Here is a 25,648-nt window from a genome sequence, read left to right on the forward strand (position 1 = left end):
GATAGAGGCTGAAGGTTTCCTGCACTGGGAAGTAGAAGTAGGGAGGGGTAGGAGGACTAGGGACAACCTAATGTACGTTCGCTAATGGAGAACGGTTTAGACAAATAGCATCAGAATCCCAGACCATTATAAGTGCCGGAGGAGCCTGGCCCAACCCTTGTTCTACAGAACAGAAAACAGAGGTCCCCAAAGGTTAAATTTCTTATTCTCTTCTCTCTTCAAGATGAATTATGCTGTGAGCGCTGCACTGGTGGTGGGGATCTTTATTGGGTTTCAGAAGAAAGCCTACACTTCTCCAGAAAATCTTCCTGCCCTCATTGCACTGCTCATGCTGTATGGGTGAGTTGTTTGGGCCATTAGCTAATGCCACCAAAAGGAGGCCAGGGACGGGTCATGCTCTTCTGACAGAAAACCAGGGTTTCTGGCAGCCAGATTAGCTTCCAGCCCCCGGCAGGATGAGCAGGAATCAGGCTGGCTTCTGTTTCAGACTCCAGGTATTTCTGAGGCTCAAGTGAATCTTCTTCCACTCACACTGGGGCCTGCCCAAGGTCTGGGAGTCTGTCACTCCCCTGCCCCTCACATGGTTCTGATTCTGATTCATCCATAGCCAACCTGTCCATTTCCGTGTCTCCAGCTGTACTGGCCAAGAGTTATTTGCACACAGAAGACTGCAGCTGAAAGGCTGCCCCTGGGCCAGGGCCAGAGGTTGACACAGGGATTAAGTCCTGTAGAATCGTAGAGCAAGGCTTGCAGCTTTATATCCAGGCCTTTGATGTACTGTGTACATACCCTTCGACAAGTGATTACCCCATCAGGGCCTCAGTTTCCTCATCTGTAATGGAGATAATGGAGATAATGACACCTGGTCCTTCCCGTGGAGGTCTTGCCAGGAGCAGTGGTCTCTATTCATCTCTCTTGGAAATAAAGAATTCAGAGGCCAGTGTAACTGTGACATACCAACTCAAGTCAAATGTAAAGATGAGCCTCCTAGGATCTCAGTGTAGCTTTGTTGATCCAGCTGTAGAGTGGGAAGCATTGCAGTGTAGAGACTGCCCTTCCGCCTTGTTAAAGGCACATTCACAGCCACCATGTCACTTGCTCCTCACAAAACCCCCATGAGGTAGTCAGGGAAGGCATCATTATCTCCCTTCAAAGATGCGGAATGAAGACCAAGGGGTAGAGCAGCTTTCTGGTCTTCCTGGGACTCTCGCCAGTTCCCACATGTCACTCTGTGTGAGGGGAATGCATTGTAGCTAGTGGTACAGCAAATGGAATAGAAGATTGGTACTCTGTCCCACTGCATTGTGTCATTCCACACAGATGGGCAGTCATTCCCATGATGTACCCAGCATCCTTCCTGTTTGATGTCCCCAGCACAGCCTATGTGGCCTTGTCATGTGCTAATCTGTTCATCGGGATCAACAGCAGTGCCATCACCTTCATCTTGGAATTATTTGAGAATAACTGGGTGAGCATGACTTGCGTGGCTTCCTTGTTTGATTACTAAAATATTAAAGTATTTGATGATCAAGCAGAGCCACAGGCAAGTACTGTGGCTGGATAATCTTAGTATGTATGTGAATGCGAATGTGGCTTCCTCCTGTTCTCCCTCTCTCCGTCCTTCCCTTCACCTTCCCCCCTCCTCTTCCCTCCCTCCCTCCTTCCCATCTTTCCTTTTTTATTTAAGCTCGCTTAATTCTAAGTTTATTTGTTTGCTCTGGGTGTCATGGTTTTCTGAGCTCATTCTGCAAGCTATAAATGACCTTTTGTGATCCTAAGCTTTTAGATTGATTGTCTTACTCCTTTAGGGTTTCCTTGGTGACTTTGGGTGTTAGCTTTTCTACACACACACATCCACACATGTAAGTAATGCATTCATGTGATTTCAAAATTAAAAGGGACCAAAAAGGCATACAAAGAAAGTTTTTCCTACCCCTGTTTCCCAATCACCTACTTTGCTTCCCCAGAGACAGCCTTTCATTTCAGTTTCTTGGATGTTCTGGCAGCAAATAAGCAAATGCATAAATTTTCTTTCTCCCAGTTTCTTACACAAATTGTAACAAGTAACATTTGTTATTCTACGTGAAACTTAATTCAAAGGACAGAGTTATAAATCTATGGTGCTAAATGACTCTTTTTTTTTTTTTTTTAGTTTTTCAAAATACTTTTTCTTTTTTTTTAAATTTATTTTTTATTGGTGTTCAATTTGCCAACATATAGAATAACACCCAGTGCTCATCCCATCAAATGCCCCCCTCAGTACCTGTCACCCAGTCACCCCCACCCCCCGCCCACCTCCCTGTCTACCACCCCTAGTTCGTTTCCCAGAGTTAGGAGTCTCTCATGTTTTGTCTCCCTTTTTGATATTTCCCCCTCATTTTTTCTCCTATGAGCTATCAAGTATAGTTGTCCTGTCCACACTCCTCCTTGCCCAGAAAGAGCTAGCCAGGCTAACCCCCAAAACAATGGCAATGGCTCCAGGGCTGTCTCTGCTCCACATTCCCACTCCCAGCTGGCAGCTTCTGAGCCCTGGCTGTGGCTGGCCTGGAGCACTCTCAAGCACTGGCAGGCTGGCCAAGTGCCTGTGTCCCCATTGGCCTCTCTAGCCCGTTCCTCCCTCACTAGGTCTTCAAGTTCAGAGGGTAGGCACCAGCCAGCACATCAGCATTGCTGTCCTGTGGTCCCTGTCCTCACTCTTACCTCCGGGCCCTGCCAGGAGAACCTAAGACAAATCTGCACTAACCCCCAGTCCTATGGCCTCATGAGTGATTCTTTCCCAGACCTTGTCAGACTTTCTGCAACCACTAAGCAAGAAACAAAACCCCATTTGTCCCATGACTGGTCAAAAATGGACCATGTCACAGTCAGACCCCAGAAGAGAGATGGATGAGAAAGAACACAGACTGCTGATGGCAGAGCCTCCTGGCAGACTGAAAGAGTTCCTCTTCAGAACTGTTTGTCACGGGTCCACAGCCCACTAAGTTTTGAGAGATTGTGTTACTTCAGAATAAAGAGTAAGCTCAAACCAACTCAAAATATTCTCTCCCTCCTGAGGCCTGCACTCATTTAGCCAAACATTTACCGAGCACACCCCCTCGTAAAAGCTGGTTGCTTTCATGCACGTGATCAGATAGGCAGATGCTGCAGAGATTCCCAGGATCCCTCAAGAGACTCCCAGGTCCCACTAGCCACTGCCCCTACTGAGTCAAGACGTATCGAACACCATGTAATGGATGTGCTGATGTAAACACGTGTGACCTGCTCATCCCACCCTGCAAGAACTCCTCTTCCACCCAAGAAATGACCTGTGTGCCAAGCCAGGAACCGATATGAACCACAGTACCTGACATTCCATAAAACAGTGTGTGATAGGGCAGCAAAAGAAGGAGACAGATAAGACACTGCAGACCACAGTGGGACCAAAGAGCTGGGCTATAGGGCTCAGAGAAGCTAGGTAGAGGAAATTCAACTGGGCCTGGCTTGGAATAAGTAGGATTTTATTAGCCCATGTAACTAATAATGAGGTGCCTACTATGAGCTAATCATTGAGTAAGGCAGTTAGAAAGTATCAAAATAATTAGGACCCAGTCTCTATTGTCTGGGGACCACTGACTAGTGGGAACAGCAGGCAAGTAAAAAATAATTAACCCTGGCTGACAATATTGTAAATACTAGGGGAGAAAAGTAGGTATTTTACATGGGAGCTTGAAAAGACTTTTGAGAGAAGGGATTATGGTGCTAGTTTTTTCTTTAAGATTTATTTATTCATATTTTTATCTATCTCACTATCTAGCTATTTATTTATTTATGTGGGAGAGGGAGAGAGAATCTCAAGCAGACTCCACACTGAGCGCAGAGCCTGATGCAGGGCTCAATCTCACAGCACTGAGATCATGACCTGAGCCAAAACAGAGAGTCAGGAGCTTAACAGACCAAGCCACCCAGGGACCCCTCCAGCTAACTTTCTAAAGAAGGACAGGAATCTGCCAGAGAAGAAAAGTGGGGAGAGCATTCTTTCCTAGCAGCAACGGTTAATAGGAACTGGGGGATGCAGAGGCCAATAGGCCTTCCCTTTGGCACGAGCTGAGCTAAGAGCAGATGAAAGACCTAGGACCTAGTGACAGCTCACAGCTGTACCAAAGGAGAGAGAACCTGGGCCACACTCCCAGCAGCTGCTGCATCTCCTGGGAAGGCTCCTGCGTAGTTTCCAAGTGAGTCCACAGTGACAGCTTCCCCAGACAGGCTAGTGGCACCTCCTGTGTGCCTGGATGGCTAGTGGCACCTCCCGTGTATATTCCAAAACCTCTGTATCTGCATCACAGATGTGTCCTGTGGCCAGCCTGGCTGCCGGGCCTCCCTCTGTCTGCAAGTCTTCCCCTGGTCCTGCCCTGTGAGGGCACCCAGGCCCCACCCTGCTCAGGAGGGGGCAGGTGGTCTCGGTCCCCATTACTGACTGCCCTGCTTTTCTTTGTTTCAGACACTGCTCAGATTCAATGCCATGCTAAGGAAGCTGCTCATTATCTTCCCACACTTCTGCCTGGGCCGGGGCCTCATTGACCTGGCACTGAGCCAGGCTGTGACAGATGTCTACGCCCGGTTTGGTGGGTGGCATTCGAGGCCTGTGGAACATGGCCCTACATCCTCTGCGTGTGGGAGGGCTTGCAGCCTGGGCTGGGGCCGGGGGACACCTGGTTGGTCTGAGAGTGTCCTGCCCAGAAGGGATCAGCTGCCTCTGCCTCTTTGTCTGAGGAGCCCCAGGAGGTGTCACGAGCAGGTGTCCTACTCATCCCTACTCTGATTAGAGGCACCAGGATGAAGAGGGGTTCTCAGCTGTCCCTTACTCCTTTGCATAAGGCCTGGTCCAGCTGGGCCAAATGTTGTAACTAGGTCTTTAGGGAAAGCTGGGGCAGCTGAGTGGACTTAATTCCTGTCCCCAGGTGAGGAGCACTCTACAAATCCATTCCAGTGGGACCTGATTGGAAAGAACCTGGTTGCCATGGCAGCAGAAGGGGTGGTGTACTTGCTTCTGACTCTCTTCATCCAGCACCACTTCTTCCTCACCCGATGGTACGTTCAGGCCACTGCCCTAAGGATGCCAATGGGAGCTCATTGCATCTGTCCAGGGACTTGGCTTCACATCCATGTAGTCATCTCTTCTCCCACTAGCCCCACTCCATATGGGTTTTTACACCCTTAAAGCTTGGTTTGGTGTGAATTATACAAGGAGAGAGACAGTAAAATAGACTCATTGGAATTTATGAATTCCAACTTATTGGAATTCCAATTCCAAATTATGAAATTTAGAAATTATGAAGAATTTAAACTTTAAAGTATTTAAAATACAGTTTTTTTTTAAATTTTAGTCACTAGTATTTAATCCCTCTCACTTCATTAACAGATACTCATTTTAAGTTGGATAATAGCCTTGCAAATGATAATGGTTAAGGGAGATCCAAAGTACAGGGAAATTCATGCATTCACAAGAAAATAGACAAAGTGGGCCCCTTTGCTAATTAGAGATTTGAGAGTGGATACAGGGAGTAATATCATCCCTTGAGGGTGATATCCAAGGTGGCTAAAGCCAGGGGCAGGTGTGAAGGGTGAGGGGCGGTGATTGTGCCCCCCTGAGGTGGGAGGCAGAGGTGGGCAGTGACTGCCAACTGTGACCCAGCCCAGCAGTGCCATTCTTCCCTGGCTTCTTGACCCAGGCTTTGCCTCATTCTGACACAAGCCCCCAGGTTTCCAGAAGGCTGTCCCTCTGCCATCCAGGCTGACCTTCACTAGGGCTCTGCCCAGGGCTCTGAACTGCAAATCATGGGGTCCTTAGAACACGCTTTCCTGGACAGTGTTTTGTTCCTTATCTTTTCATCCTCTCAGGCTGAGTCTGGCTATATGCAAATAAAGATTCAGAGGACCTGTTTTAGGTTTTTATCCATAGGGAATCAAGTTACTAGAAACGAATCTACCTCCCTACTCACAGGGTTGTGAGGATTTAACGAGATAATAGGCATCAACACACTTGGAATAAAATGATGTGACCATGAAGTGGTGCTAGTTATGGGGGACAGTGTGAGGAATTGATGTCCATGGGACACTCAGCCCTCACAGGCCCACCTCTGTGACTTTGGCCACATCTTGAAGAAACCTGTGGTAGGAGGGAAGAGGCAGACTTATTTACCAAAACTCATTAGCTTCAAATTCTGATGTCAAACAATTGAGCAAGTCTGGCCACGTTGAGCCTGAAACAGCACCGGAGGATCATTCGATGATCTCTGGCTACAGGAAGCCCACAGCCATGCTGAGAGGCAACCAGGTAAAGAGAAGAAGGGAAGGGCAGAAGAAAGGGTAATTTTGGTAGAGGACATGCTAATGGGAGGAGTTCAGGATGGCTGTGAAGGGGGAAAATGAGAGGGATGAGTGAGAGAGGAGCCCGGAGAGGTAAGCAGAGCCAAGTCCTAAAGTGCTCTCACCTTGGTGAGGACTTCAAGTTTAAGCCTGAGGGCAGCAGGGAGCTGTTGGGGTGTTTTACTCAGGCAGGTAAATGATCTGCCAGGACTAGAAGCAGAGAGACCAGGCAGGAGGCCGTGTTGGCACCCAAGCAAGAGTCAGCGGTAGCCTGGGTAGGAGTAGGGGCAAGGGGAGATAGAGAAAACATAGGTCAATTGGATAAGTGGTAGACAGGACAAGATTTAGAGATGAATCAGATGAGGCCAACAAGAGAGGAAGGAAAGACGATAGGCCAAGGTGGTCTGGAAGGGTTTCAGAAAGAGGCTGTGTCTTTAAGGATGAGGAGGCTTCTATTTGTCAGGGCAGGAGGAAGAGAAGGCTGAGGCACTGGAAATGTCTGCAGAGGCTGGGAATCAGGGAAGATTAGCAGGGGCTGGGGACCAAGGATTGATCAAATGGTTGGGAGAGGAGTTAGTTCAAGAGATAAGTGGGAGACAGGTGACGTTTACTGAGTGCTTACCATAAATGAAGTGTTTTAGTAATGATAACAGCTGCCAGGATTTGAGTTCTGACTCTGTGTCAGAGGCTGTGCCAAGTTCATCTTCCCCACAGTCCTGTGAGGTAGACACTGTTATCCCCTCCCTACCGAATGGCTGAAGGAGGTGAGGTTTAGAGGTTCAGTGACATGCCCAAGGTCATGCCCCTCCCTACCGAATGGTTGAAGGAAGTTGAAGGAGGTTTAGAGGTTCAGTGACATGCCCAAGGTCACACACAGAGAGGCCAGGACTGGAAACCAGGGACACTGCGCACCAACACAGTCCTGTCTCCTTTTCTTCCTCTAGGGTTTCTGAGCCTGCTAAGGAGCCCATCATAGATGAAGATGATGATGTGGCTGAAGAAAGACAAAGAATTATTAGTGGGGGAAATAAAACTGATATCTTACAGCTAAATGAACTAACCAAGGTAAGGAACTAGGTGTAGATGACTGAGGTTGGCAGGGCCAGTTGAGTCCAGAGATGGCACAACATTGTAATTTTCCTTTTGTAGAATAAGCAATATTACCTATGCAAGCAATTCATTTTCCTAATTTTATCTAAGATTGTCATCACTGTGTTGTAATTTGCCTTCTAAGAACTCCTAATTTCAGTGCATTCTCTGTAGTGTTCATCTAGGGCACCAGCACAGGGCCTCAGTATGAGCCCTTATGACTGAACCTCACTAATCCTTCTCCCCTCCATCTCTGCACAACCGTGCAGTGTCCTGGGGCTCACAACACCTCAGTGAACATCCACCAGTATATAGTAACCTCGTCGTGTCGGTAGTTCTCACCTCAACTGTCCTGTGCTCCTGCTCTCTCCTCTCTTCCCTCTCTAACCCTCTCTCAGTTCTCAGTCCAGTTTCTCTGCATCCTGCAGATCTATTCAGGCACCTCCAGCCCAGCAGTGGACAGGCTATGTGTCGGAGTCCGCCCTGGAGAGGTGGGTATCCTACAAAATCCTGTGCATGCCTCTTCTCCCCGCTAAAGCAGAGCTATCTCAAAGAAATCAAATGTAACCACATAGGTCATTTTAAATTTCCTAGCAGCCCCATGAAAAAAGTAAAAAAAAAAAAAAAAAAAAAACCAGGTGAAATTAATCTTGATCTTTTATCCAATATATCTGAAATGTTGTCACATCAACATGTAATTTATATTAAACATTATTGATAGAATATTTTGCATTCTTTTTTTAAGTTTTCAAAATCCAGGGTGGTTTTACACATACAGCACATGTCAGTTCAGACTAGATGCATATCAAGTGCTCAGTGGTCATTGTAAGGGAGGAAAATCTACCCTTCTGGGTTCTCTTGGTAGGGCTTTGTAAATTGGACTGATGGAAGACAGATTAAGAAGAGAAAAGCAAACAGACATTTATTAACATGTGCATGGCACATGCACAAAGGAATGATCAGAAATAAATGACACAAGGAATGGTTAGAACTTGGGTTTATATAGCTTCTTGACAAAGGAGTGATACATTTTTAGAGAAGTGACATGACAAAGGAAAAGGACCATAAGTCAGTAGGGGTGGCAAATTATAGAAAGGCAAATATGGGGTAAACTAATGCTAAATAAAGACTAGTTAGTAAAGTCTGCTATGTAGATACCTCTGGCACTGTCTCCAGACTCTAAAGTTGCTACTAGCAGTTAACTTTTGCTCTTCCTAGTAGAGAGGGCAAGAGGGGACACCTTATAAATTTATGCCCCACTTTTAGTCAAACAGGGAAGGGAAGAGATCTTTTCTTGTATCTGCTACTTCTTAATTCCCTTCAGCTCAAAGTCATCCTTACACCAAAGTAGCATATCTTGGGGTGACAAACTCAGCCTATTCCACACATGTCTAGTGGCCTCGGTAATGGCAGCACAAGTCAAAAATGTTTCCCACCTACCCATACCTGACAGTCGACACTCTTTGGGCCTCTTGGGCTCTAGGATGAGGCCATTTCTGTGTCTTCTCCCTCAGTGCTTTGGTCTTCTGGGAGTGAATGGAGCTGGCAAAACAACTACATTCAAGATGCTTACTGGGGACACCACAGTGACCTCAGGTGACGCCACTATAGCAGGCAAGAGGTGAGTGTCCTGCTCATCCCATCTCAGGGTGTCTCTCCCAGGCCCAGGGCCATGTTCCCATCGCAGCATAAGGAGAATGAACGTGAGACCCTGCACTGAGGATGACTCTGAGTGCATGGAAGATCTGTGCAGAAGAGTAGTCCTCTAAGAGAGCACAGTCCAGAAAGCACAAGACGTAGACTGTCTGGAAAATTGAATTGAATTATGACTGTTAAGACATGCCCCTATAAGCATGGGTTCTTGGAAACTTCTGTAAAGCACTAAGTCAGTGGTTCTTAGTCTTTTTGGGGTTATAGACTCCTTTGAGCATCTGATGAACACTTGTACTTTCTTCCTTTTTTTTCTTTCTTCCTATAAAAATAGGCCATTATTGGGGCACCTGCCTAGCTCATTTGGTAGAGCATGTGACTCTTGATCATGGGGTTGTAAGTTTGAGCCCCACACTGGGTGTAGAGATTACTTGAAAAAAATAAAATCTTAAAGACACACACACACACACACACACGCGCACACACACCATCATCCCCCATTATCTCCCTCCATACATTTTTGCAGAGTTTAAAGGAATCTACTGAGGCCTGAAGTACATTGATGATCCTGCAGGATCCCTGGGTCCCAGGTTAAGAACCTCTGTGATGAAGCATCCTTTCTCTGGTTTGAGTTTCTAGATGGGGACTGGTTCAAGAGCCTTCAGGGACTTTAGTCTGATTTGACTATTTCTGTGCTGACGCTTGGCTTGGCCAGGCTAAGGAGCCTTTATAAAGGAAAAACTGGCATGTGTCCTTGGATTCTGGAAAGTGCCTGCTGCTCTCTGTAATAAGGTGTGAGTAAACAGACTGGTCCTCTGTGACACAGGGTCAGGAATGTGAGCCTATGCTGCTTGCCACTTCCCAGGCTGCTCCCTGAACAGCAGAGCTCATAGGCATTAGAAGTGCCTGGAGGAACCCTCTGCCCTAGTTTATAAGTAGAGTTAGGCAGTGCTGACTTTTGCTCAGCATCTGCCTGACTGAGGCCTCCTTCCCTCACCTGGGAGCCATCCTCAGCAATATGGCTGCAGGTTCACTGGACATGGCTCAGACAGGATGAATTTGGTTCTCTGATCTTCCCCATCCATCCCTGTTGGGTCTGCTTGCAAAGGAACAAGCAGCAGTGAAGTCAGGCCGTGGACGAATCTGTCTCATCTGCAGATCCAGCTTAGCCTACAACCAAGAAAATAATTTGACAGTGGTAGCAAAAGGCATATTGAGGGACCAAAGAACAGCAGGCAGAAGGATATAATAGGATTTACCATAAGACATCAAGTGACACAAGTCCAAGCAAGACACAGCCTGATGTCCCTGATGCCTAGAAGATGGAGGCTAGATGAGGTAGAAACTAGAACACAGCTGTAGGTTTAAGATACAGGATTGGGTTTCCCTAGTAGTACAACTCCCATGAATTTGGCAAAGTACTCTCCTTGCTTCCCTGGGTAGTTTTAATTGGCTCAGTCATACTGAAATACTTTTTGTTATAGTGAGAGACTGCATAGCACCTCTCTGTCCCATCCTATTGCATCCATCTTACAAGTGAAGCAGGGAGAGATTAGACCAGATTAGATAATTTATTTTTTTCATCAAGGCAATGTGTCTTCTTGTGGGAGAGAAAGGGAGTTGTATTTTCTAGTGGGAGTCAAAGGGAGTTGATAGAACTCAATTCACTTCTTCCCTGCTCCCTGCCAGTCTCTTGCTCTGGGTACTGATCTGACTGGTTCCTCTTTCATTTACTGTATCTCTGCCAATAAACCCAAAAGGAGTTTACTTTCTGTAGGATGCTGCATCTTCTCTAGTTACTTCCCAAATGTCTGAAAGGGATCAGAAATCACTGGTCATTTTCTTTTTCTTTTTTCTATTAAAGATCTATTTATTTTAGAGAAAGAGAGGGAGTGTGTACTGAATGGGGGGAGGGGCAGAGGGTGAGGGAGAGAGAGAGAGAGAATCTCAAGCAGACTCCTCACTGAGTGAGGAGCCCAATGCAAGGCTTGATCCCAAGACCCATGAGATCATGACCTGAACTGAAATCACAAGTCGGACACATAACAGACTGAACCATCCAGGAGCCCCTCACCAGTCATTTTTTAAAGCCTGATCTTCCCTTTGTTTTTAAACCCACATATGTTGGGCAGCCTGGGTGGCTTAGAGGTTTAGCGCTGCCTTCAGCTGGGGTGTGATCCTGGAGACCTGAGATCGAGTCCCACGTCAGGCTCCCTGCATGGGCCTGCTTTTCCCTCTGCCTATGTGTCTGTCTCTCTCTCTCTCTGTGTCTCTCACAAATAAATAAATAAAATCTTCAAAAATAAATAAATAAAATAAAATAAACCCACATATGAGGTGATCCATTCCAAAACTAAAGCTGACTTTGAATAACAGGTATTCAGTTTATAGACAGAGAAACTTGGAAAGATCTATTGGATTCAAAGCTCAGAATTTCAGTTCATCATTATCTAAACAAAGGGTCCCTGCTTTGATTCAGAAATGTTGTGCACATTTCTGAAGCAAAGCAGAAGAGAAGAGATAGCTTGCTTATCCCATTGGCAGTTTTCCAGCCCTAGCTCTCTTGTCCCCATCCCCCTTTGAAGGAAACTTGCTAATTGCTTTTTCTTCTTGCAGTATTTTAACTAATATATCTGACGTCCACCAAAGTATGGGCTACTGTCCTCAGTTTGATGCAGTTGATGACCTGCTCACGGGGCGAGAACATCTTTACCTTTATGCCCGGCTCCGAGGTGTACCAGCAGATGAAATTGAAAGGGTAAAAAATGGTTTCTTGTTGCCACTCAGGAGTTTGGTAAACCCTAAGCCTCTTTCATGAGAGTGAATTTATTTAGAGATGGGAAAGTTGGAGCATGCTGTCCACTCAACAAATGCTTTCTGTGTGTCTACTATATGCCAAATATTGTTGTAGAAGATGGAGGCTTAGCAGCAAACAAAACAAGAAAATCCCTGGCTCCATATTAAATAATATAATATATACATTTACCCTTTGATTCAGCAATCCTACTTCTGGGAATTTACCCCAAAGATATACCTCCCACAGTGCAAAATGCATATGCACAAGGTTATTCATTGCATTCGTAGTCACAAAACACTGGAAACTACCTAAATATTCAGGCATAGGACATTGGTTGAACAATTTATGGTATAGACACATAATAAATGCAGCTGTTAAACACATACACACATACACAGAAAATCTCTCTGAACTGATCCGGAGTTACTTCCAAGAGATATTGTTAAGTAAAAAAAGCAAAGGGCAAAAGAGCACATGTAGAATTCTACTTTTCTTCTCCACTATTTTCTATTTAAGTATATAGTTGACATACAATGTTACATTAGTTTCAGGTGTATAACAGTGCTTTGATAACTCCGTACTTTAAGCATTACCCACCAGAAGGGTAGCTACCATCTATAATATTATATATATATATATATATATATATATATATATATATATATAATGCTATTATAATAACACTGTTGCAATGACAAATTCCAGGGCTGGGACAGAATAGGTATCAAATGAGCCTGGAACATCTTATTAACCCATAAAGTAAAGTGCTTAAAAAAAAAAAAAAAAAAGAGGTGTGTCACACCTACACAGGAACCATCTTAAAGGGTGTCCTAATAGCCAAACATGGGACAATTTGAACAGCAAAATAATAAATACCATGGTAAATTAAAAAACATTGGGGGAAACATAGGAATTCCTAACTTCACGGTGTTAAATCGATAAATAAGAGCAAAGATAGTTCTTGCCTATACTCAAATGCTGAGAGCCAACAGATTAGGGTGGAAGAAACTACAGAGTTGGAAAATCATTTTTCAGTGATCATAGTAAAGATTGGATTGCACAAGAATCAAGGGAAAATTTTTTTATGAAAAGCAAGATATTTGTATAGCTAAGTATCTCCCACAGAATGCTTGTTGGTTGTGAGGGGAAAGCATAATAATTTCACAATGAAGAAATTAGACAATACCTTTAATTGGGTGATCAAAATTAACATCCCCTATGAGGGGTATCTGGACATGTCCTGCCTCTAGAGATGATACCTGAGAAGGACACAACTTTTCCTGCATAATATTCTGATTGGAATGTGTAACCTGGATCTTCTCTTGAGAAAACATCAAATAAATTCCAAAGGAACATTCTATTAAAAAAAAAATACAGGGACTGTACTTTTCAAAAGTATCAAGGTCACAAAAGACAAAGAAAGGCTATGGAAATGTTCCTGAGCACAAGAACTAGGTAGACACAATAACAGTAATGGACACCAGACTGCGTTCTGTGCTGGATAGTAAATAATGCCATGAAGGACATTACTGGGCCAGTTGGCAAACTATGAAGGGTAGATGAGATGAAAGTATCAGAACAATGTTAAATTTACTGATGTTGATAGCTGTCCTGTGGTTATGTAAGAGTATTCCTCTCCTTAGGAAGTACGCACTAAAGTGTTTAGGAGTAGAGGGCCACAGTATATAACTTAGCAGAACAGGCTCTGAAAAAATCATGTGTGTGTGTGAGTGTGTGTACCCATGCACATGTGCACATACGTGCACGTAAGAGAGGGAGAGAGAAAGAGTGAAGTGTTTACGAATGTTTTTGTATTCTTATTTTTAAACATTTCTGTAAGTTGGAAACTATTCCAAATAAGAAGTTAAAAGTGAAGCTTACATTCTAGTGGGAAGGACACATAATAAATAAGTAAAACATACTGTACATTTATGAGTGAAAAGTCAGTAAAGGAAAATAAAGTAGGGATGAATTGTTGGGGGAGGGATTGCACTTCTGGTAGGGAGGGCACAGGGCCAGCCAGCATCACAGAGGAAGTGACCCCTGAAGACCTAAAGGAGCTTCCACAGTGTGCCATGTGGTTATCTAGGGGAAGAACAATCCAGGCAGAGGCACAAAAGTACAGAAGGCAGAAGCAGGGTGGGCTTGTCTCCAAAGACTTCTCTAGTTTTCTTCCTGTGCACATTTATACTCACACACACTTGGTATTCTTTATCATGATTTCCTGTTGATTTTCCTCAAAGCACTATTACAGTCTGTCATTCTGTTTATTTTGATTGTGTGTCTTCCCCCACTCCATCTGTGGGTACGACAGCAATGGCTGTGTTCACCATTATTCTCCAGTGCCCAGTACAGTGCCTGACTCATAGCAGTTGCTCGATAAGTGTGTATGAGATGTGTGAGACTTCAAGTGTGACCCTGTCAAAGGGTGGAAGCATCAGGCCTAAGACCCACCATCAGACCCTGGGACTCTTCCACCCTTATCCATAGTCCGGGACACTGGGTGAGAAGCACTGTCTTGATCTTCATAAGGCTGAAGGTCATTCCTCTGGGGCAGCAACAAGTCCCACTGCTATGTAAGGCACAGTATGGAAAGGAGACATCTGGCCCCTCAGTCCATTAACCACCCCATGAGCCAGTAAGTAGCCTCCTTTCAGCCTAGCTGTGTCTGTCATCCTGCAGGTGTGAGATCTGGGAGTCCAAGACTGAATTGTGGAGGTTTGCTTGTTTGTCTTTCCACAGTAGGATTTCTTCCTCTTCCCTAGGTGGCAAACTGGAGTATTCAGAGCCTGGGCCTGTCTCTCTATGCAGATCGCCTGGTCGGCACCTACAGTGGAGGCAACAAGCGGAAACTCTCTACTGCCATTGCATTGATGGGCTGCCCGCCTCTGGTGCTGCTGGTGAGAGCCACCAGGACCTGTGGGGACAGATGGGCTCAGGGGCAAACCAAGTGCTGCATCTCTGTGGGTGGGCCAACAGATTTAGAACATGCAGCGATCTGTTTTCGTCTAGACTATTTCTTGTCCTGCATGTTTTGAGCAAATCAACCCAGTGTCTAGTTCACAACTCTTGGGGGGAAACTAGAGTCACAACATATTCTTATTCTGAGCCCCTAGGAAGTCCCTTGTGGACCCATAGGCTCACAGCGGGGAAGGTCAGCCCCTCTGGTCAGATAGTAGAAGAAGTGACTTCACTGCTAGAAGAAGTCAGCCTGGAATGGAAGGGGGGCAGGAACACTGGCCTGGATCAAGGGCTCATGTGATTCTCACTGGAGCTGCACCAGACCCAAGGCCCTTGTGCCCATGCAGTTTGGGGGTATATGAGGGCATGGGTCACAGGGTTGGGAGTGACTCATAAAAGTCTCCCAGGCTATCTCTCTGCCTCCTTGCAAATATATGTGTAAGGTTGTTGGTTTTTTTTTATCTTTAAGATAATTCTGCTGTTGCCTTAATCAACCTTAACCCATTCATGGGCTGAAATGGGTCAGTGGGTATGCATAATGTCTTCTTACTCTCCTGAATCACCTCCTGCCTTCCCTACCTGAAGACTGGGTTCCCCAAGTCTTAACCACTTGGGGAAGCACTTTGTACATTGTCTGCCAGAGAGCAGAACTGCTCAGAGGGAGTCAGCCAAGGAGGGTGCAATAACCAGGAGAGGCTGGCTCCAAGCCCAACTCCCTACCCTCTGCCTCCTCACAGGATGAGCCCACCACAGGGATGGACCCCCAGGCACGCCGCATGTTGTGGAACACCATTGTGAGCATCATCAGAGAAGGGAGAGCTGTGGTCCTCACATCCCACAGGCAAGAGATTCCCAGGGGCTGGGGTGGAACAGGTGGACACAGGAGTCCTCTCTACTCCTTACCTCCTCTCTCCTGCCCCACAGCATGGAAGAGTGTGAGGCTCTGTGTACCCGGCTGGCCATCATGATAAAGGGCACCTTTCAGTGTCTGGGCACCATTCAGCACCTCAAGTACAAGTAAGGATATGCTGGGGGCTTGCCTTTGTTACCTTCGTTGGGGGCCGAGGGGGGTCAGCCAGGCCCTGTGCTGTCTACTGACACTTGGGAGGGTCCTACTGCCATTATCCCAAGAGTAGAAAGGCATGTGGTCTGGACCTTGTTCCACAGCAGCAGACAGAGAAAGCTGCTGTGCTGAAAGAAACTTCCCTATGTTGGGCTAATTGCCTGTGGTTGAGGACTCCCTGAGTCTCCAGATGGGGTTCTGATTAGGGCATATGCAGACCCTGGCAGGGATGAGGGAGGGTCACTACCACTGCCTCATTATCCAACCATTTATCCCAACAGATCCAGCACTGATGACCTATTTAATAAGAGTCCATAACCAACATAGGGATGGTTAGGAGACCAAATAACTGGAGAATCAGTTTTCCTTTCAGACATGTTTATGCTTCTGAATTTGAGAAGTGACCATGCCAGTAACCTTCCGTAGGATTATCCTGTCCCCATAAATTGTAAACTACTGTAAATAATGCATTATTAATAATAGTTTGAATGCCAAAGCCAACAGTCAGTTAAAATAAGATTAGGGTGATAATGCCATGCTCCTTGCATTCTGATACGCTTTATCAGCTAGGAAGGGTAGATTTGTAGTTATCATTCACTTATTTAGCAAACACTTTTTAAGAGTCCAGAATATAAAAGTCACTGTGCTAGTTGGTTGTAGGAACTACAGATACAGCTAGATACAGCTTATCTAGGCCGAGATGCTTAGTCTTGTACCCATGGGACTGTGGCACAGGACACATCATCCTTCATACGCATCAGGGCAGATAAGTGATTGAGAGGAAGGTCTAGTAGATTAAGCTGCATTTGGGTATTTGACCCATGATTTCTTGAGCAACTACAGCTTGGAGACTGCACAAATATCTAGGGAGACATCAGCATATGTGGTCACCAGTCCCGTGTCATAGCTTCTTGGGTCCAACTGCAGGAGATGTGGAAGGATTCCCTACTGGTTTCCCTCTCATTCATCAATATCCTCATGGTAGGACAGGTGAGAAGGGAATGTCTCCTATCTGAAGGGACAGTCAATTTTCCAGAGCTGAAAGGAAAGCTGTATTTTACTATAGAGAACAACCCTTGGTCATGGAGGGAACATTGAAATAAATTATAACTTACACAGTATACCCTGACATAAGCATGTAAGGACTCTAGCTGGCTTTGCACACACTCCCTGGTGGACCATTCTGTATCCACATGTGGGTGACCAGCTCACCTGGTGAGGGGAAGAGGGAAGCACTGATGGTCCTGCCCTAGCAGCTCCCATTTTTCTGGAAGTTTCTACCTGGAAGTACTGCCTCCCCAAGTCTTTGTTCCTCCTGGGGATCTCTTTGAAGAAGGAGAAAGCCTTTCCATTACTGATGGAAAGTAATTAGCAATTTCCATTACTAATGCTAGTCCTATAGGCCTTCAGGGCGATTGTGATCTCAAGGGGCTAAAAAACCACCTTTGACTTCAGCAGTATGTGGGAGGGAAAGGAGCAGAGAACATCCATGTCTCCAGGAGTTGGACACAGGAAGCTGTTACAGGTCTGGTGACTCACTTTACCACACATTTAGATCTCTAAAAACTAGTATCAAACTATTTTTCAGGAACTGTCACAGGCTTTTTCCTACTAGTTTTAAACATGCACACAAGGTTTGTAGTATAGGCCTTTAACCCCCAATATTTTTGGTAAATCTATTCCTTACTTTAAAATTGCCTCAGCCACTAACAAGCCTGTGCCGTGCCACCATGCATGTCCCCTAGGTTTGGAGATGGCTACATTGTCACAATGAAAATCAAATCTCCAAAGGAAGACTTGCTTCCTGACTTGAATCCGGTGGAGCAGTTCTTCCAGGGAAACTTCCCGGGCAGCGTACAGAGGGAGAGACACTACAACATGCTCCAGTTCCAGGTCTCCTCCTCTTCCCTAGCCCGGATCTTCCGACTGCTCATCTCCCACAAGGACAGCTTGCTCATTGAGGAGTACTCGGTCACGCAGACCACGCTGGACCAGGCAAGTTGCCCGAGGGACACCTTGTGCAGAGTGCACCAGTTGCCGAGGGACACCATGTGCAGTGTGCACAAGCTGGGCCAGCACACCTGATTTTCAATCCTCTGGTTCCTCTGTCCATTAGGGTAAAGCTTAGTAGGTCAGAAATTGTTTTCCAATATTTTAGTCATCAGCAAATTTCATTGACTTTACATCATTCTTCCCTACCACACTATGACTTTAGTTCATCCTTCCTGGGTTGTGGTGGTGACTGTTTTTTTTCTCTTCACATCAGTGTTATTGGTGCTTAATTTACATACAATCAAATGGACCCATTCAGAGCGTTCAATTCGTTGATTTTTTTATAAGCCGTTGTGCTTATAAAATGATCATGTGTGATTCATGATCAGGGTTTTTAATATGATCACTTGGTTTTTTAATATAATGGCAAAGTGAATATAACATAATTAACCATTCTTAAGTGTACAGTATCATTAAGTACAGTCACATTACTGTGAAATGGATCACCACCATCCATCTCCAGAGATTTTTCATCTTCCTAAACTGAAACTGTATATACATTAGACAAGAATTCCCCATTAACCACTTCCCCCAGCCACTGGTAACTACTGTTCAACTTTCTGTTAACTACTCCACATACCTTATATAAGTGGACTCATATAGTTTCTGTCATTTTGTGTTGAGCTTATTTCACTTAACATAATGTCCCCCAGTTCATCCATGTTGTAGCATGTGTCAGAATATCCTTCTTTTAAAGGCTGAGTCGTAGTCCATTAAATGCATCCATTAAATGCATTATCCGTTCATCCACTTGGACATTTGAGTTATTTCTGGGGGTTTTGCTGTTGCCATTTGTTTGTTTTAAATAAACATCCTTAATACAGTCTAATAAAGCAGTGGAAATAGGCAAGTCTCCATATATACCCTTTGAGGAACTGGCTCACCAGCACCTTCCTGCCAGCAGATGAAGGCAGGAGCAGGAGTCACAGTCATACTGCACACTGAATACAGAGCAGAAAAGAGAGGAGATCAGACTTCTGCTTCTGTTTTTGTTTTGTTGTTGTTGTTGTCAGTTTCTTTAGAGGTTTAGGAGGATGCTGCTAGCTGAGAATCTACCCCGAGTCCTTTGAATCCTCCCATGGGAATTCCTTTGACTTAGGACAGAATTCTAAGAAAGGAGCCCTGTTGTGGGCACTGGTGGCTAGGCTTTGTGAGTGGGCCCCCCTCCCCTCCTGCAGGACACAGCTGCTCTAGCAGGGCTGTACATTAACTGTGGAAGAGAGAAAGAAAGTGGGTGGGTGGAGGATATCATTATTCTAGAAACATCTACCTATCCTTGCTCTCCTACTCTCCTCCCCAGGTATTTGTGAATTTTGCTAAACAGCAGACTGAAACTCATGACCTCCCTCTGCACCCTCGAGCTGCTGGAGCCAGCCGACAAGCAAAGGTATTCCTGCCACTCTTCCATAGTCTACTGTTTGAGGCAGATCCTCAGCTCAGGGACTGGTCAGTTGGGCCTGAGGGGCCCCAAGGCCCAGATATACCGCCCACGGAGAGTCCCACCCATACTAGATCCCCACCACATCTCTGCGACTCCCCAGCAATTCTGTATTGAGGAGCTGTCCTGTCAGGGGTTGTGTAGGTTCCTTTTATAATCGAGACGCCATCTGGGTGGCGTGGGAGAGCATTTTTGAAAAGAACCTTCCCACATGTTTTTGCTTATGGTGAAAAGACTTGGGTTTTGGAAATATGAAGCAGGGAAAATAGGAGAGAATTTTTAAATGTTTGGGTTGTTGGATACTTGACATTTATGTTTTTGTTCATGTGTTTGTGTTTCAAAGGAAGTAAATTAACCAGCACTCCATTTCAATGGTGGACATATTCGGTTAGAGCAAAGATTATTGTCTGTTTTAGGAAGACAGCTCTTTGTTCTGTATAAAAATATTAAGGGGCACCTGGCTGGCTCAGTTGGTGCAGCATGTTACTCTTGATCTTAGGGTTGTGAGTTCAAGCCCCACATTGGATATAGAGATTACTTTAAAAATTAATTAAAAAATATATCAAGATGAAGGAAGAAATAATAGAAGGTATATATCCTGGCCTGTGATGAATCTTGGGTTAGGTATCTACAGGATCCTGCCCTGGCATGGTCCTCCATGTAAGGAGCATGTCTACCCCATCCCCATTCCCCAGAAAGAGAGAGAGAGCACTAGAGAAAGTACTGGAAGAGGAGCCAGTATCCAGGTGCCTTGGCTTAAGCCTGGGAACTTTAAAAGAATTTTTCTTTAAAGATTTTATTTATTCATGAGAGACACAGAGAGAGAGAGAGAGAGAGAGAGAGAGAGGCAGAGACACAGGCAGAGGGAGAAGCAGGCTCCATGCAGGGAGCCCGACGTGGGACTCAATTCCGGGTCTCCAGGATCAGGCCCTGGGCTGAAGACAGTGCTAAACTGCTGAGCCACCCGGGCTGCCATAAAAGAAATTTTTTTAAGTAAGTTCCATGTCCAATGTAGGGTTTGAATTCATGACCCTGAGATTGAAAGTCATGTGCTCTATTGACTGAACCAGCCAGGTGCCCCAAGCCTGGGACTTTTTTTTTTTTTAATTTTTTTCTAAAATTTATTTATGATAGTCACACACACAGAGAGAGAGGCAGAGACACAGGCAGAGGGAGAAGCAGGCTCCATGCACCGAGAGCCCGGTGTGGGATTCGATCCCGGGTCTCCAGGATCGTGCCCTGGGCCAAAGGCAGGCGCCAAACCGCTGCGCCACCCAGGGATCCCCAAGCCTGGGACTTTAAAGGAACAAATTAATTCAGCCATTCTGTCCCAACTTACCTGGAGAATAAAATCAAACATTTCTTCAATAAACAAAGATGTGCAAAACCTTATTTCCTGTAAAATACTTGTTCTTCCCACCAGTTTCTTAATTGCAAAAAAACCACGAATCTTGCCACTGATTGAAATGCTCCTTTTCAAAGCCGTGCTTGCTATGAATTTTTCCCCTTCCTCTTGACTAGTAGAGACCTAACAGCTAGTGGGCCAGATTAACCTTGACCTCCATCTCCAGAGGACCCAGAAATGCATAAGTAGAGGCACCTGTCCAGGGAATGTTAGTTCTACTAAGATTTTCTAGTCGCTCTTCCTCATTTTATAAATCTTGTATTTGCTGTTTACGCCTGTAGAAAATTATTCTTTGAAAACCACTTGCAGTTATGAACCCCTTTTATAACTCATTGGGTAGCAAAAGTATTTCCTAAAACTACCAATGGTCTCCCTACCCCAGCCTGGTATATTCTTTCTCAGAGGGATAAACCAGATCATCTCTGGGCTAAGGTAAGGGGTGCTGATGGTCCATGACCTACAGCATTTAATTCGGCTAAGGTCATGATCCCAGGGTCCAGGGATCGAGCCCCCATAGCATCTGGCTCCCTGCTCAGCAAGGACCCTGCTTCTCTCTCTCCTGCTGCTCCCCCAGTTTGTTCTCTTTCTCTCTGTGTGTATTTGTGTGTCAAATAAATAAAATCATTTAAAAAAATAAAAGGGAAACTCTTATTAAATAAATAAATTTGTGATTCAAACCCTAACCCTGCTTACTGACATATTACCTTTACCAAGGTTTGCAAAAATTCTTTAGTATAACATTGTATGCAAATGAATGTCATGAAACAAATTGTAATTACAATCTTGTTTACATTATGCCACTTTAAAATAATTTCCCTTAATGTCTCTTACAAACAAGAAAAAGGTTGTTTCTCTCAATAAAATCTAGAAAACATTCAAACTTGCCTCGAAACACACATGAGAGCACCGCTTGAGGAAGTTCAGCCGGCTGGTGGCTTCCCAGCCCCAAACTATGAGTGAGAACCACACCGACATTTCATTATCTAGAGAGCAGTGTATCTGGTTATCAAGAATGTTTTGAATTCTTAAAAGACTCAGTACTGGACAATATCTTTTGTGATGAAGTTTGTGGAATGTCACAATCTGTTTTATGGAAACAAGTGAGGGTCAAGGTTTTGGTAGATAACTAGGTGATAGATGATCAGTCAACTTAGAAACATCCTAAAGGTGTTTACAATTGAGTGACCATTACATTTTCCAGAAGCAGGAACAACTCAGCTCAGTTTCTCACCCTTAATCTTTTTTTATCTGCATTTTTTTTTAATTGAAGTGTAGTTGACATACAATATTGTATTAGTTTCTAGTGTACAACATAAATTGTGAAGATTTAACGATTTGGCAATTATATACATTACCAAATGCTCAACACAGTCACAATACAACACTGTTACAATATTATTGACTATATTCTCTATGCTATACTTTTCATCTCCATGACTTTCGTATTTTACAACTAAGAGTTTGTATCTCTTTATCTCCTTTACCTATATCACCCACCCCCCGACCCCTTCCCTCAGCAACCACCAGTTTATTCTCTATTTATGAATCTGTTTCTAGCTTATTTGTTTTGAATTTTAGATTCCATATTTAAGTAAAATCATCCATGTTATCCATCCATGTTATCACAAATGGCAGAATTTCATTCTTTTAGCTGAATAATATTGCACTGTATATGTGTCACATCTCTCTTTTTTTGAGTGTAGTGGCACACAATGATACATTGGTTTCAGGAGTACAGTATAATGATTCAACTTTTCTCTACCTTATGCTATGCTCACCGCAATATATGCATCTTTATTTTTTTTTTTATGCATCTTTACCCATTCATTTACCAGTGGACACTTGGGTTGCTTCTATATCTTGACTATTGTAAATAATGCTGCAATAAACATAGGGCTGCATGTATCCCTTTGGATTAGTGTTTTGTTTACTCTGGGTAAATAACCAAAAGTAGAATTACTGGATCATATGCTATTTCTGTTTCCATGGTGGCTGCACCAATTTATGTTCCCACCAACAGTGCACTAGGATTCCCTTTTCTCCACATCTTCACAAATACTTATTATTTCTTGTCTTTTTGATACTAGCCATTTTGACTAGTGTGAGGTGATAGCTCATTGTGGGTTTGACTTGCATTTCGCTCATGATTAGTGATGTTGAACATCTTTTCATGTGTCTGCTGGCCATTTGTATGTCTTCTTTGGAAAAATGTCTATTCATGTACTCTGCATTATTTATTCATTCATTCATTCATTCATTATTTATTTATTTATTTATTTATTTGCCTCAACACAGGGCTTGAACTCGCGACCCTGAGATCATGACTTGAGCCAAGACCAAGAGTTGAACATTCAACCAATTAAGGCACCTATGTGCCCCCCTCTGCCCATTTTTAATTGGATTGGAGGGGTGGGGGTTGAGTCTGATCCTTATTTATTTTTTAAGAGTTTCTATGTATAACATATCTTTATCAATTAGTTTCTGAAGTACCTGCAGCCTTGCCTGGGATCTTTGCCCCACCTCAAAGAATGTTCTTAGCCCTTAATGTTAGATTAATCATCTTCTCAAGAGCATGTTTGATTTTTAAGCCAGATAATTGATAAACCATGTTTTGTCTAAATTTGGGCAGGCCTACATCTAACCTACAAGAGGTGGGTAGGACAGCAGTAAAGAGAAATGCTGAGACCCAGTAACTGTTCCTGAGAAGGGCAAGTGGAAGAAAGCAAACATGAGGTGGTGACCTATTTTCCCTCCTCAAGGAGATTTCCATGCCTCCCCAGAGGCAGAGGGCTACACAACTTTAAATCCATCTCACCCCCTCCTTGCTGACACTCCTCCTACCTCCCACAACTAGTGTAGGAATTCAGCCTGTACGTTCTACTTAGAGACCATGTCTCTCCAGTTAGAAAGGTGTCCACTTCTCCAGGGGCTGGGCATAATGCCTGAGCTTTGATCTGGAACCTGCTATCCTAAACCCTTGCTCCAATTTCTCCTATTCTTTCATTCTCCTGTCAGATTTTCATGCCTCCCAGGAGCCACCTCTGTAGGAACTACACAAAGGGAATTTTATACCTCATGAATGACCTAACATGACTTTTAAGACAGAAAGAGCATGATAACATTTTAGGCTAAAAACAAACCAAAAGATACTATGACAATCTGTGGAAACTGCACAGAGGGTGCAGTTTCCCTCTAAGAGGCAAGCATGTGCACACATATGGCATGAGTCCTTATAACATCTACACCATAGAGCTAGAAGGCCCTGAGGGGTCATCTGGTCCAACTTTTTCACAGACAAGGAAACAAGCATAGCCCATAACCTTGGAGATCTGACAAAATCAGAAGATCCTCCACTGAGCTTCCTTCAGCAATTGATCAACAAGTATTTAACTTTTAAAATTGAAAAGTTGATGTACCAGGACACCTGAGTGGCTCAGTGGTTGAGCCACCCAGGGGTTGAGCATCTGCCTTTGGCTCAGGTCGTGATCCTGGGATCCGGGATCAAGTCCCACATTAGGGTACCCACATTAGGGGACCTGCTTCTCCCTCTACCTATGTCTCTGCCTTCTCTCTGTGTCTCTCATGAATAAGTAAGTCTTTAAAAAAATAAAATAAAAAATAAAATAAAAGCTGATGTATCATCTCTTCAAAAAATGACTATGATGACAAGAGTCCATCTGATCTCCTTCCACAGGTCTGATCTCCAAAATACTCATTCACTAGAGCTGAGAAGAAGCTCTGGGCAGCCCAAAAGGCAGGAGCCTTTGCCATATGGTCATCTGATTGGACCACTTCAGCAGCAGAAACAAACACATGCAGGCCCTCAGCAAACTCCAAAGGGGGCTCTTTCAGAAAGAAACCAAACTTGACTTGCTCCCCTGGAACACCTGATGGGGAAACTGACCCAGCCAAACAAATGCAAAACCGTTCTTATGCAGACCACAGAAGGAGAAACCCCAGCCTGACCTAGTAGCACTGACTATCACTCTCATTTTCAGTGGATCTACTTTCTTCTGTGTGTGTGTGTGTGTGTTATTTTTAAGGAGAAAATAAAGTACAAATGTACTTATTACAGACCATTTGAATTCACTCATCCCCCTGGTGTGCACCATCTGGTATTTAGACATCCTTTGTGCCTACGTAGCTTCCTGTCACTGAGTAAGCTTCTATAAGAGTTATTGCCACAGAAGTACTAGTCGTGGTAAGATTCTGCAACGGTGGGGTGGAAGTGAATGGACTGGTCTTGATGGTCCATGTCAAGTCTGTTTGTAGGGTTTGAAGAAAACACCCAATTGGTAATGCACATATATATTATCCATTGTCAGGTTGGTATTGCCTGAATCTATTTGCCCAGCTTATTTGAGTGCCTGCCTCATAGGTATAATTGGGACAGGAGACAAGGAGGCAAGGGTAAGTGAGAGTGGATGCTTGGTTGGTCATGAGATCCAGCATGTCTTTGGAACTGGTTAGAGGTGTCATATAGTACCATGCCATTTCCACAGTGCTGATGTGTGTATCTTCTCCAGGGAGGTTAGGGAGTAGTGTTTCACAGGACATCTAATTATTTGCAGAAAAACTCATGAAGAATCAGAACATAATTGTTTTAAACTATTTCAAAAGACTTGTGGACAAGGAGACCAAACAGCACCTTGCCAAGGTGGTCTTATCTATAGGGTCCATATAGTTCAAGCACTTTCTACAGCAGTGGCATATCACACCAGGGGTATAATCCAGAGTCCTGGGGGGAGGTAGGACAGCAGTAAAGAGAAATGCTGAGACCCAGTAACTGTTCCTGAGAAGGGCAAGTGAAAGAAAGCAAACATGAGGTGGTGACCTACTTTCCCTCCT

At 44.4% G+C, this 25,648-nt stretch overlaps 1 protein-coding gene across 1 annotated transcript in view; it reads left to right on the forward strand.

Moving 5' to 3' along the window:
* The window catches only part of ABCA4 (ATP binding cassette subfamily A member 4), a 128,766-nt gene extending 103,734 nt beyond the window's left edge, over window positions 1–25,032 (forward strand). The window contains exons 37-50 of the mRNA XM_041748552.1: window positions 224–339; window positions 1,321–1,468; window positions 4,478–4,601; window positions 4,938–5,067; window positions 7,290–7,410; window positions 7,863–7,925; window positions 8,949–9,055; window positions 11,701–11,842; window positions 14,647–14,781; window positions 15,580–15,683; window positions 15,767–15,859; window positions 17,651–17,900; window positions 19,258–19,344; window positions 24,495–25,032. Coding sequence (XP_041604486.1) covers window positions 224–339; window positions 1,321–1,468; window positions 4,478–4,601; window positions 4,938–5,067; window positions 7,290–7,410; window positions 7,863–7,925; window positions 8,949–9,055; window positions 11,701–11,842; window positions 14,647–14,781; window positions 15,580–15,683; window positions 15,767–15,859; window positions 17,651–17,900; window positions 19,258–19,344; window positions 24,495–24,500 — 1,626 coding nt within the window. The 3' untranslated portion in view covers window positions 24,501–25,032. The remainder of the gene's footprint in view (window positions 1–223; window positions 340–1,320; window positions 1,469–4,477; window positions 4,602–4,937; window positions 5,068–7,289; window positions 7,411–7,862; window positions 7,926–8,948; window positions 9,056–11,700; window positions 11,843–14,646; window positions 14,782–15,579; window positions 15,684–15,766; window positions 15,860–17,650; window positions 17,901–19,257; window positions 19,345–24,494) is intronic.
* The last annotated feature ends 616 nt before the right edge of the window (window positions 25,033–25,648 follow it).

Source organism: Vulpes lagopus, chromosome 3 (genome assembly GCF_018345385.1).
Source record: "Vulpes lagopus strain Blue_001 chromosome 3, ASM1834538v1, whole genome shotgun sequence".
NCBI lineage: Eukaryota > Metazoa > Chordata > Mammalia > Carnivora > Canidae > Vulpes > Vulpes lagopus.